Below are 13,310 nucleotides of genomic sequence, written 5' to 3'. Positions count from 1 at the left end.
ATTTGCCACAACTACTCCTTGTGGTAGCCCGTTCCACACTCTTACCACTCTTTGGGTGAAGAAGTTTCTCCTGAATTCCCTATTGGATTTATTAGTGACTATTTTATATTTATGACCTCTAGTTTTGGACTCCCCTTCAAGTGGAAACATTTTCTCTCCCTATCAAACCCTATAATTATCTTAAAGACCTCTATCAGGTCACCCCTCAGCCTTCCCTTTTCTAGAGAAAAGAGTCCCAGCCTGCTTAGCCTTTCCTGATAAGGATATTGTCTCAGTTCTTATATCATCCCTGTGAATCTTTTATGCCTCCAATGCCTCTATATCCTTTCTATAATATGAAGACCAGAACCGTGCCCAATACTCCAAGTATGGTCTAACCAAGGTTCTATACGTTTAACATAACTACTTTACTTTTCAATTCTATCCCTGTAGAAATGAACACTAGAGCCTGATTTGCCTTTTTTATGGCCTTATTAACTGGCGTTGCTGCTTTTAGTGATTTGTGTATCTGTACCCCTAGATCCCTTTGCTCCTCTATCCCGTTTAGACTCTTATCCAAGCAGTAAGCGGCCTCCTTATTTTTCATACCAAAATGCGCCATCTCACACTTACCAATATTGAAATTCATTTGCCAATTACATGCCCATTCTGCAAGTTTATTAATGTCCTCTTGCATTTTGAAGCATTCTTCCTTTGTATCAACTCCACCCCTCAATTTGGTGTCATCCGTAAATTTTGAAATTGTACTTCCGATTCCTGAATCCAAATCATTAATCTAAATGGTGAACAACAGTGGTCCCAGCACCAATCCCTGTGGAATACCACTTCCCACCCTTTGCCAGTCTGAGTAGCTAGCCTTAACCCCTACTCTCTGTTTTCTGTTTTATAGCCAACTTGCTATCCATTCTGCTATCTGTCCCGTGACTCCACATGCTCTGACCTTAACCATAAGTCTACAATGCAGTACTTTATCGGAGGCCTTTTGAAAATCCAAATATATTACATCTTTGTGCTCAAGTCTCTGGAGTGGGTTGAGTTTTGGTCTCCTCACATGGTGGGGGATATTGAGGCTTTGGAAAGGGTGCAGTGGAGGGCCACAAGATTAATTCCCAGGTTTAAACACCTTAATTACTTAGATAGGCTCAAAGAGCTGGGTCTGTATACTTTAGAAAAGCGTAGACTCAGGGGCGTTTTGATCAAGGTTTATAAAATAACGAGGGGACTAGATTGTGATTACGTGGGTCAATTATTTCAACCAGATAGGTTAGGGAGGACCAAGGGTCACGCTTACAAGGTATGTAAGGGTGGAAGTAGGCTGGATGTTAGGCGGTTCTCCTTTTCCCAGAGAATAGTGGACCTGTGGAATAGGTTGCCGGCTCGTGCGGTGAACGCTGATTCATTGTATTCCTTCAAGCAAGATCCGGACCTGTTTCTGACCGGAGCGGAGATGACCTCGTACAAGAGGTAGGCATCCTGTAATATAAATCAGGGTCAATGTGATCTCCTGGACTAGTTTTGATCACCTAAAAGGAGACGGAGAGGAATTTTCCAGATTTTTTTTCTCCTAATTGGCCTGGGATTTTATCTGGTCTTCCTCTCCCAGCAGATTATATGGATCCAGGTGGGTAGGGAATGTATGTAGTAGGATGCATAAGGCATCACAACTGTGACTATACTTCAAAAGTACTTCATTGGCTGTAAAGCACTTTGGGACCTCCTGAGGTCATGAAAGGCACTATATATAAATGGAAGTCTTTCTTTTTTCTTTATTAATTCAGGAACTGGCCAGAGGAAATTCAGTGGAAGCATTGTTTTTAATGCTCTGCCATCTCATTAGGATCTCAACAAGCTTTCTACTCACACCGATTCTGGCAAAGGGTCTTAACCGGAGGCGCTCACCTGTTTTTCTCTCACCAGATACTTCCAGCACTTGGAGGTTTTTTCTCAGATCGCCAGCGTTCATTTATCTTGAATCAAACTTGTGTGATGCACCGGCACCGATTTACAATGAGAATGGACAGTGCAACCCTATATAAATTTTCCATCAGCTTAATTACCATCCCAAAGACTGCAGTACCACAATTATTGAACCCACCCAGTTACTAACACTAATAGGAAAATCCAGCTCCCTCGAACTTTCCTCTTCCAGCTTGATAAAAGACCTATTGAAATAATTCAATGTCCTACCTTCCACTCCACATCGCCATTGAAGATCTCACTCTTGGCAATATCCACCCTATTCCAGGCTACAGCAAGCCTTAGTTCATCCAGATACTCCTGGGCTTCTTGAGTTTGACTTTTACAGGCTACACAGGGGGAGGGTGGGTCAGGGGCGGAGAAATGTAATGTGTGCGTGATACTTGCATTTACTATACATAACATTTAGCATACTTCTTCATGTTGATGCCAGAATACGGTCACTGTAAACAAGATAAATATCTCCCTACCTTTGACAAGGGCTTTCAGGAGAACAATGTCCAAGTCCTCTGAGCTCTCTTGCTCTGAGTTATGCACCATTAAAATATGGTCTTTGGCCATAATGTTTTGAAGCTAAAATGAATCCAAAAATTTCTGTCATTTTTGTTTTTGATAATATATTTAAGAGATTACCCAAGATTATTAAATCATGCAAGTCAAGTTTCAAGTATCTCACATTAGAGATGACCGATATTTATGATTGTACAGCAGCTTAAAGACTGTCTCGTTGATGAATTAATAATAAATCCCTCCTTTGAATTCAGAATAAAATAAACACAGCACTGTCTTCGTGAAGAATGGATATTACAAGACTGAGGTCATAAAGTGCAGATATTATGAGGTTCAGGTTAAAGTGGAAAGCTTTGCTGATGAGTGAAAGGAGAATTCCTGCAGAACTGAAATACTAAGGGAACAGCCTTGTCATTAGTTTATTGCAAAAGAGGTGAAGCATTGTCCAGCAGGAATAGTATCCCTTCTACAGACATAACGAACTACAGTCTATTCCTAATAATTTGAAGTCACTCGCTGGTCCAATAAACTTAACCCTTGTTTTTATCCAGTAACTTCCCGATATATCAAGAAGTTACTACAACTAGCAACAACAACAACTTGCATTTATATAGCACCGTAGAAAATATCCCAAGGTCCGTCACAGAGGTGCAATCAAAAAAATGGATGCCAAGCCAAAGGAGGAGATATTAAGCGGGGTGACCAAAAGCTTGGTCAAAGAGGTGGATTTTAAGGAAGGTCTTAAAGGAGAAGAGGGAGGTAGAGAGGCAGAGGGGTTTAGGAGGGAGCATGTGTCATAGATAGCTGAAGGCAGAGTTGAGTCATGTCATCCAGCTGATTCATTTTAAACTCACATCATTTATAATATTTATTATTGGAGGAAGTTATTTTTATGAACTGGAAATCAAACAAATAAAGCTGAACAATTAATTCAATAACAGAGGAACAGAGAGGCTTTTAACTGTATCTTCTAGTGACATTGTAACAAACCCACTGAATCCTGTGCCAGCACATAAACACAATTGACTACTTCCATGGTACCTGATATAGGTAACTGGAGGTCTGCTCTTCAACTGTGTGTCTCGACACAAATAACAATGATACTGGGGCTTAGAGGGTTGACTTATGAGGACTGGTTGCATAAATTTGGCTTGTATTCCCTTGAGCATAGGCGATTGAGGGGTGATCGGTTTGAGGTGTTTATGATGTTAAAAGGATTTGATAGGGTAGATACGGAGAAACTATTTCACCTGGTGGGGGAATCAAGAACAAGGGGATACAATTTTAAGTTAGTGCTAGACAATTCAGAAACAAAATCAGGAAGTACTTTTTCACAGAAAGGGCAGTGGAAATCTGGAACTCTCTCCCCCAAATAGCTTTTATTGTTAGGACAAATGGAGCTTTCATGACTGAGATAGAATTTTGTTAGGTAAGGTTATCAAGGGATATAGAGCAAAGACGGGTAAATGGAGTTGAGATACACATCAGCCATGATCTAATTGAATGGCGAAGCAGGCTCAAGAGACTGAATTGGCTGCTCCTGTTCTAGCCAGAATTCAACACCATAAAATGGGCAAACAAGGCGTTTGTTCTTTCTTGGCACAGGTAAATAGTGTTCAATGCATTGGGGATAATATCAATCTTACCAGTTTGGTCCATTCGAGAATATTCTCCTCGGAAAAGGTTTCTTTGGGGAATTTTTCTTGAAGCTGCTCTTGTACAGTCTCTGGAACTAGAGGTCCATGCATCAGTGAGGCAATAACGTCAGCAATGCCTCCAGATCCTGCCAGGATCAGCCATGGAACAGAGTTTTCAATCCCTTGGTACACTTTCTGTAATATAAATGAAAGCACATTTAGCAAGACTTTGTGTTTTTTGATTGATTAGCAGCAATCATAGGATATCCATCTTCTTTAACTATTGTTTCAAGGCCTCACAAAAAATTCTCAGTTACCCAACTCCTTAAGTATACAGGTAAAACATAATAGAACGTGCTGTTTGTTATGACACAAACTCAGTCATAAAGAAAGTTAATGTTCCTTTGCTTGCTTCCTTCCTTTATTAATTTTGTTTATTAATTCTTCTACCCCACCCTCCTTTCCTGAAAATTTTGACTCCTCACTAGAATACAGTTCCATAGGCACCAGGAACCCTGTGGTATCTCCTGACAGTAAGCAGGCTATTCAACAGTGGAGGAATCTCACCTGAGCCTGATTCTGCTCTCACCCGACATCCACAGAAGTGGATGGAGTGTTCTTTAAACTGGTGAAAGGAAAGTTAGGGATAGATGTCAGGAAGAACTTCAAAAATTGATCAACGTTTGGAATGGTCTTCCAGGTATGGTAATGGAGGCAAATATTTGAAATCATTCAAGTCAGTTAGATGATGTGAGTGGGGGGTGGGAGAAGGTAGGTTCTTTATTCTAGATGGACAAGCTAAAATACGCCAAATGGCCTCCATCTTCTTGTGTCATTGGATAATGATCAGGAGCAGGAATCATAGAACCACATAGCACAGAAGGAGGCTATTCAGCCCATCGTGCCTGTGCCAGCTCTTTGAAAGAGCTATCTAATTAGTCCCACTCCCCATAGCCCTGCAATGTTTTCCTTTTCAAGTTTATATCCAATTCCCTTTTGAAAGTTACTATTGAATCTGCTTCCACACCCTTTCAGGTAATGTCTTCAGGCAGGGAACATTGACTGATTTTCTCCTCACTAGCACAGGGACACTGAGGCCACTAGTGGTGCTCTTACCAATGTCCAAGCCCTCAGCACAAACCTGGGATTCTGCTAATCTGTGTGATACAACTGAAATAAAAACAGAAAATACGGGAAAAGACAGGTTCATATTTCAGGAGTAGATCGATCAGATCTGGAAAATGGAAGATACGCTTTTATAGGACTATCCTATTAAAAGGCTCACTTATCTTCCAGTTTCCAGTTCTGATGAAAGGACGACACCCAAAAAAGGTTAATGTAAGCTGACTCTCCTTTAGGTACAGAGCAATTCTCAGGTGGACTGGATAGGGAATCAATGTCCTCCTGGACTGCCACCTGGGAAGATAAATGATACCAACCTCCTTTTTTTACCCCTGTTCCTTATTCCTGATGTCAGCTGAGAGGCAATTAGGCCTCCATTTGACTCAACATACCAGTTTCCTTGTCAGGGTAGGGGGTAGGGATAACGCTGGTTTCAAACGTTTCCTCCGACGGTCTCAGTTTTTTTGAGATCCATACATGGGATAAAAGGGATAGTCCTTTGCTTTGAAACACTTCACCTTCCAGAACGACTCTCCTCTCATATGCCAACTTTTTTCCAGGTCAAGAATGGATGATGATCATGTAGGTTCTACAAAGCAACAGCTCTTTAAGGTTAACTGCCCTGGGATTTTCCCCATTAGACAAGAGGCCTATCCCAATATATGTAGACGACAAATGAGTCAGAAAGACCGGTAAGACGGCAATCTAGGTGAGTATAACATGGTAAACTCATGGCATGTCACGCAAAATTATATCAAAGCCAAATTGGTGATTTGAATTGATTGGCATGGTCTTAAAAATAATTTAATGAAAGCGGTTCTTTATGCCATTCTCTCAATTAAAGAGTTGAAATGCTTGTGTGTTACACAGCCAGTATTCTGTATACCAGCCAGTCAAACAAGAAAGTTATTACCTGCAACAGTGTTGGATGACCATGTACAAGAACACAAAGCACAGGAATTTCTATACTGCCTGTTCCTGCAAAAGACAAAAACAGAGTTTAAAGCACACTGTACAAGTCTCAATGCTGTGTTTTTATGGAGAGGGAGGTCATTTGTAATAGGCTAACCGAATATCTTCAAAACAATTAATGATAGTGCCTTTTAGGTAATGGTAACTGCACGTATCCATCCAATTCTTGGGGGGGAAAAAAGTGTCCATTTTCGTTGGGTTTTTTTTTAGATCTGGGTTGACACTGCTTTGGCGCTTGTGCAACATTCAAAGGTCTGTTATTATTTCTTTTGTATTGCAATTTGTATGTGTATGAGGAACTGGATAAAAATATTGTCTTTTCACTTATTTTGACCTGGGTTTGAATCCAGTGTAGATCGATGAGACTAAATTCTCCTCTCTGCCTGCTGCAAGACTCCTGTATGAAATGAGCTGCAGCTTGTTTTAACTTTGCTTCTAATGGATGTAGGTTCACACAACTGCCCATCATTTGTCCTAATCTGCCACTAAATTGACAGAAAGGCCACAGGACCAGCCGGTGGTGGAAACGTAAATACCATTTTATTCTGAGTTGAACTTGATGTGAAAACACTTTTTAGATACTAAGGGGGTAGATTTTCAACTTTGTGTGTGGGCATTAAGACTTGCATTGTGAAATAGCTGTCCGTTATAGAAACAGCACGATTTTCATTTCTATTGAAATCAAAGATAATGAAAGAAAAAGAATGAACTTGCATTTATAGAGCACATTGCACGACCTCAGGATGTCCCAAAGTGCTACACAGCCAATGAACTCCTTTTGAAGTGTCGTCACCGTTGTAACGTAGGAAATGCGACAGCAAATTTATGCACAGCAAGGTCCCACAAACAGCAATGAGATAATGACCAGATAATCTGTTTTAGTGATGTTGGTTGAGGAATAAATATTGGCCAGGACACCAGGGAGAACTTACCTGCTCTTCTTCGAAATAGTGTTAATGGTTTTTTTACGTCCACCTGAGAGAGCAGACATTTAATGTGTCATCCGAAAGACGTCCCCTCCGACATTGCAGCACTCCCTCAGTGCTGCACTGAAGTGTCAGCCTAAATTATGTGCTTAAGTCTCTGGAACGCGACTTGAACCTACGACCTTCTGACTCGGATGAGAGTGCTACCACTGAGCCACAGCTGACACTTTGACAAATGAAAATCGTGCGGTTTCTACAATGTGCGGCAGATCTGCAAAGCCAGTTTAATGCCTGGACAGAATGCCGAAAATCTACCATCTAGATGCCCCTTGGTGTGTGCAGATACACATCAAAATAAGTTTGCAGAGAGGTAATTTGAGTCTTTCAGATAAATGAGGGCGTGTTCTATCCCTGTATTATTGTGATTCGATGCTGCGAACTTGGTGATACAAATATACCAAATCTTTTTCTTCAAGACTGAGGGAAAAAAAGTTTACGCTAAACTCGCTGGGGTTTTCAAGCAGACTTACAGATGCTCTCGTAAGCCCGCCCCTCACTGCCCTTCAGTTTGGCCAACTGATCAGTGAACCTTGAAGTACTCGTATACATTGTACACCAGCAAAACAAAAAAAACAAGATCACTACTGTTTCATGTTTTAACTTCACTCAAACATTTTAAGCAAATTCAAAATGGATTCCTGTAACAAGGAGAGAGCAGAATCTGCACTCAGCTTACAGATTTCTACCCACACACCCCATCTCGTGGCAATTTTCACTTGCCATCTTGGAACGTGTGACGGTTTCTGTTCACCGCCCCAGTGTAACGATGGAGCTTCGATTCTTAGTGACGTGCTTAGCACGTTTACCTCCGTAGCCTGTCCGCTGTTCAGAAATATGCCTCAACAGTTTCAGCCAAAGTTCGGTGGTGCCGTTGGGAGTCTCATCGTCCACCAGTATGAAATGCGAATGGTTGTTGTCCAAGGATTGGAGAGGACCTTGTGTTGACTCCTCAACCTGGTAGGTTGCTGGGCTGTGTTTCTAATTAAAGATTGGTAAAAATTAATATATAGAAAATCAAATGGTCAAAGTTAATAATAAAATTCTCAAAAACATTACTTGTTGCAGTTGTAGCTCAGTGGTAGCACTCTCGCCTCCAAGTCAGAAGGTTGTGGGTTCAAGTCCCACTCCAGAGAGTTGAGCACAAAATCTAGCCTAGCAGTACTGGGGGAATGCTGCACTGTCGGAGGTGCTGTCTTTCAGATGAGACGTTAAACCGAAGCCCCGTCTGCCCTCTCAGGTGGATGTAAAAGATTCCGTGGCACTATTTCGAAGAAGTGCAGGGAAGTTCTCCCCCTGGTATACTGCCCAATATTAACTCTCAACCAACATCACTAAAACAAATTATTGGGTTATTATCTCATTGCTGTTTCTGGGATCTTGCTGTGCATAAAATGGCTGCCACATCTCCTACATCACAACAGTAACTACACTTCAAAAGTACTTTGTTGCCTGTAAAGCACTTTTGGACGTCCTGGGGTCATGAAAGGCACTATATAAAAGCAATCTCTTTGTTTCTTTTAATACTTTCCTCTTTTAGATTGCTCTGGACCAAGTGCCACACCCCATCTGGGAAGGACTGCATGTGACCTACTTCCTGAGTTTTGCCAATGCTACTATGTAGGAAGCGGCTATAAAGGTGTGAGCGGGTAATGGCGAGGATGACATTCACCTCCATCTCTCCACTCTCCACTCTCCCAGAGCCTATTAGCTCCTCCTAATTGGCTCAGATTGCAAGCTCACCACGTGGGGGATCTTGTGCAGGTGCCATTCCGAGGCACAGTTCACAGGAATTGCATCGTGCTGTCCCAATCTACCACTTGGTAGTCTCAATTAAGAAAACAAATTCTACATTTTACCTTAAAATAAAGTGAAGCCCTGATTTTCTGATTTTTAAGCATATTTGTTTCAGCCCAAATTTCAACACTTTTTCATATAGTAAAAACACTGGCCCTTAATACTCAGGCAATCAGTCTCAGAGTAAGTGGTGGGATTTGACCACTGAGACCCTCCAGCACGGACCCCACCAACGTATTTACAGTTAGGGTCGCACCACTATGGGCACATCTCAGCCACCCGCCATAGCAGAGAGGGGAGGGGAGTTAGAAATAAAGGGGGAGGCCCTCCATTACAAAGTGCCCTAAAAACCCCAGGCCCAGCTGCCTTTTGACTGGGACCTTGTAAATAGAACCAATTCCTTCTTCAGGGGCCAGGCCGGGTCCCAGGCCTGGACCACCAGGTGGGCTCTACTTCAGCCAGCCAACAGGCCCGAATGGCTTCGCTTGCCCGGCATGCTGGCCGCCCGGCAGGTCCCAGGCTGGGCCCGAGCAAATTGCCAGCCTAGGAGTTGCCAGCCCTGGCCACACCCCCTCAAGGTGTGGGTGACCCTATTTGGGGCAGGCACAGCTTCCGCCTCCAAACAAGCCCCCTGTGGAAACCGGCAGCGACGACCAAGAGCTGGCATATGTGACACCCAGCCTATTTCTAGGGCCTTCTGCCGCACTCCCTCCTGACTTATGGTGGAAGATCCATGAAAATGCATGACAATTGTAAATATCTTTCACAATACTCCTTAAAACTGGAGAGGTGCGAACAGAGGGAGGTAGTTGTAAATTATTTGAATAGTTAACCTTAACATTGGCTAAGGCTTCACGGTTGGAAATAACTCCCCATGGCGATATTCCTATTGCAAAGACTTTGATTTTGGAGGAAGTGCTGGCCAATGCGTGATCACGGACTGCTTCCCCTATGTGTCTGGTGATTCCAACCCGCAAGCCACTTGTAATGATCCAGGCTCCTGTACAGAAATTGGGGGGAAAAGTGATATTTCAATTTCAAACAACAAAAACACTCTGATTATGCCTATTGTATTATCCCCTTAACGTTTTGACTGCAAACTGACAGTATTTATGGGGAAAAAAAATCTACTTTTTTTCCATTTTAACCCCTCACCACTTTTGAGATCCTTGACTGTGAGGTTCCCATCAGAGAAGTGAGAGTAGATTTACCTGTGCTCTGAGCGGCCTTCACCAGTCCTTTCCGGATAGTGTCCCGAAGCCACGGTTTCATCTGGACATTTTCCTCTCCTCCGACAATCGATACAACTAGGTTTGGGGCTGGCACATTCCATTCTCCAGTCAGCAACTCAAATATTGCAGGCGGGGGAGTGTTACAGGACACTTGTACAAACTGCAATAAAATCACAAACATTAAAACAACAGAAGCGCCAAAACAAATTGAAAACAAATCAATGACAACTTGCATTTATATAGCGCCTTTAAAGAAGTAAAACGTCCCAAGGCGCTTCACAGGAGCGTTATCGAATAAAAATTTGACACTGAGCCACATAAAGAGATATTAAAACAGGTGGTCAAAGAGGTAGGTTTCAAGGAGCAACTTAAAGGAGGAGAGAGAGGTAGAGAGGCAGAGAAGTTAAAGGAGAGAATTTCAGAGCTTGGGGCCGAGGCAGCTGGAGGCATGGCCGGCAATGGTGGAGTGATGGAAATTGGGGATGCGCAAGAGGCCAGAATCGGAGGAGTGCAGAGATTTGTCCTGAAGCTGGAAAAAGATGAAAGTAGATCAGGAAAACTAGGTCTGCGTGCGGCCTCATGAGCGGTCCTTACAGGGACCACTGCAGGCCGCCTCCAAAAAAGGTAAGCTTTTAAATTATACTTAGCTGAATGTGGAGCAGGAGTGGTCCTCCCGGCTTCACATTCAAACTACGGGCCGCAGATTTAATTAGAACCTTGGATTCTGATCGAGTAAGAAAGACATCTATAGACATCACTAAGTCTCATCAGTTTGACATATACTATACGCGCATAAAATTAATCAAAGTCTGTAGGTGTAAATCCAATTGTTGCCCGACAGTGCAATTCTCCTGGACCTGTTAAACTCAGGACTGCCCATCATTCAGACACTAGGACCTATTTGAAACAGATGAACCTTGGTAGGGCGATTTTGCCAGTTATTAGCTGATCCACCAAACAGAACGTGCAATGAAGCATTCTTTACCTTTACCCATCTCACCTTATCATTTTCCAATAAAGCAACCTTGTTGCTCCTGGAACCAGGTGACAAATAGTCATGTGACATCTTCAGCACCCTTTCTTGCCTCAAATATGCTACTGAAGAAATCGCATGCATTGAGACACCACGTGATATAATGGGTTTCGACCAGTGGAGTTCAGGTTTGAATGCTTAGTGCGCTCAAATTACATCCCTCTGTGCGCTCTTTCAGGCAGGCCTTAACCCGTTTACTTTAAATTACAAACTTACAGCTAATAGGAGCAGTCTGATGTGGTTTATAAGATCTGAATTATCCAGAACGGTCTCTATTCTGGATTTTTATTGGAATAAAGCAGAAGATTCATACCTTGCCATGTTTCTTGCCAAATCCGACAAACTCAATTTCTCCAACGTTGTAGACAGATTCCCTTTTAATGGGCTCTTCAACATTGCAACCATTGTATTTGTTCTCTCTTGTCAGTTCCAGTCCTGTGCCCTGTGTTTGTTCCTCTCTAGATTGTAGACGCTGGCAAGTGCTCTCTCCACTAAAAGATACAACAGACCATTATAATATAGGTGACCGAGTTCCTCAGAAGTCTAACCTTTGCACCTGGGATGGCTTACTTCATTTTGTTACTTACTTTCAATTGGAAATATTGCTATCATGAGGCAAAGCTGCGATCACACATTATAGACAGCTTATAAATCACACACTGATCTAGACCTAAATGAGACAGATTTTGAAGACTGCTTTTAATTTTTAGCCTGGAACCAGTAATTTTTGTTTTTGATCAGCTGGGTATCTGACATGCATGGAGACCCATTACATATTATATTGAATTACATAGATCGTATAACTCAGAACCAGGCCGTTCGGCCCCACAGGTCCAAGCTGGTGATTATGCTCCATATGAGTCTCCTCCCACCCCACCCTATCAGCATATCCTCCTGTTCCTTTCTCTCTCATGTGCTTATCTAGCTTCCCCTTAAATGCATCTACGCTATTCGGCTCAACCACTCCATGCGGTAGGGAGTTCCACATCCTAACCACTCTTTGAGTAAAGAGGTTTCTCCTGAATTCTTTACTGGATTTATTAGTGACTATCTTATTTTTATGGCCCCTAGCTTTACACCATGTGTAAGAGTGTCTAAACCAAATACCAGTAAACTTCCCACTGTTTGCCCAGCCATTTGTGCATTGCCATAGAGGGTTATCTGGAGCCAAGTGGGAAGAATCCCAGCACCCCCCCACCCCCCAAATCAGTGACAGGTTTACCTCTCTAGGTTCTGCTAGTGAGCCAGGTTGCCTAGTCATTCATGAACAGTACCCTGGAGTTCTGCAGACCTGCCTGGCTTTGTTCTAAACTATGCAGCTATCCTGGCTCAAAAGCCATATAGAATCATAGAAGATTGCAGCACAGAAAGAAGTCATTCGGCCTCCTGGGCCTTTACCGGCTCTCAAAGAGTTAACTGTTTAACCCCAGTCCCCTTCCCCAAAACCCTTTTAATTTATTCTGTTAATAGTTCCCTCTGAAATTAGTACCAGTGTTGTGTTTACCCCTTCTGGAATGGAAGTATGTATTGTTGCTTGACATAATGACAATGCACTTCAGGAGTTCATACCATTCCTTCTGAGCTGTTCATTTACTGCATCTGTAATGTAACATCGTCCATGGGGAAAATCATGAAGTGAATCACATAGGCCTGCTTATTTTGCCCCTTAACCGCAAATCGGATCACACAACTTAACATAGAAAATAGGAGCCTTTGGGCCTGCTCTACCATTCAAAATGATCATGGCTGATCGTCTAACTCAGTACCCTGTTCCTGCTATTTCCCCATATCCCTTGATCCCTTTAGCATTAAGAAATATATTTACCTCCTTCTTGAATACATCTAATGACTTGGCCTCCACTGCCTTCTGTGGTAGAGAATTCCACAGGTTCACCACCCTCAGTGAAGAAATTTCTCCTCAACTCTGTTCTAAATGGCATACCTCGTATCCTGAGACTGTGGCCCCTGGTTCTGGACTCCCCAGCCATCGGGAACATCCTCCCTGCATCTAGTCTGTCTAGTCCTGTTGAATTTTATATGTTTCAAT

At 42.6% G+C, this 13,310-nt stretch overlaps 1 protein-coding gene across 1 annotated transcript in view; it reads right to left on the bottom strand.

Annotated features, from left to right (window-relative positions):
- trpm5 (transient receptor potential cation channel, subfamily M, member 5) overlaps positions 1–13,310 on the bottom strand; it is a 91,684-nt gene that overhangs the window by 56,899 nt on the left and 21,475 nt on the right. The window contains exons 3-10 of the mRNA XM_067993707.1: positions 11,577–11,754; positions 10,210–10,390; positions 9,832–9,998; positions 8,011–8,182; positions 6,160–6,224; positions 4,134–4,319; positions 2,448–2,550; positions 2,188–2,306 (exon numbers count right to left, since the gene is read on the bottom strand). Of these exons, the coding sequence (XP_067849808.1) occupies positions 2,188–2,306; positions 2,448–2,550; positions 4,134–4,319; positions 6,160–6,224; positions 8,011–8,182; positions 9,832–9,998; positions 10,210–10,390; positions 11,577–11,754 (1,171 nt within the window). The remainder of the gene's footprint in view (positions 1–2,187; positions 2,307–2,447; positions 2,551–4,133; positions 4,320–6,159; positions 6,225–8,010; positions 8,183–9,831; positions 9,999–10,209; positions 10,391–11,576; positions 11,755–13,310) is intronic.

The sequence above is a fragment of the Heptranchias perlo genome, chromosome 12 (genome assembly GCF_035084215.1).
Source record: "Heptranchias perlo isolate sHepPer1 chromosome 12, sHepPer1.hap1, whole genome shotgun sequence".
Classification (NCBI taxonomy): Eukaryota; Metazoa; Chordata; class Chondrichthyes; order Hexanchiformes; family Hexanchidae; genus Heptranchias; species Heptranchias perlo.
This window is presented reverse-complemented; position numbering and strand designations above follow the sequence as displayed.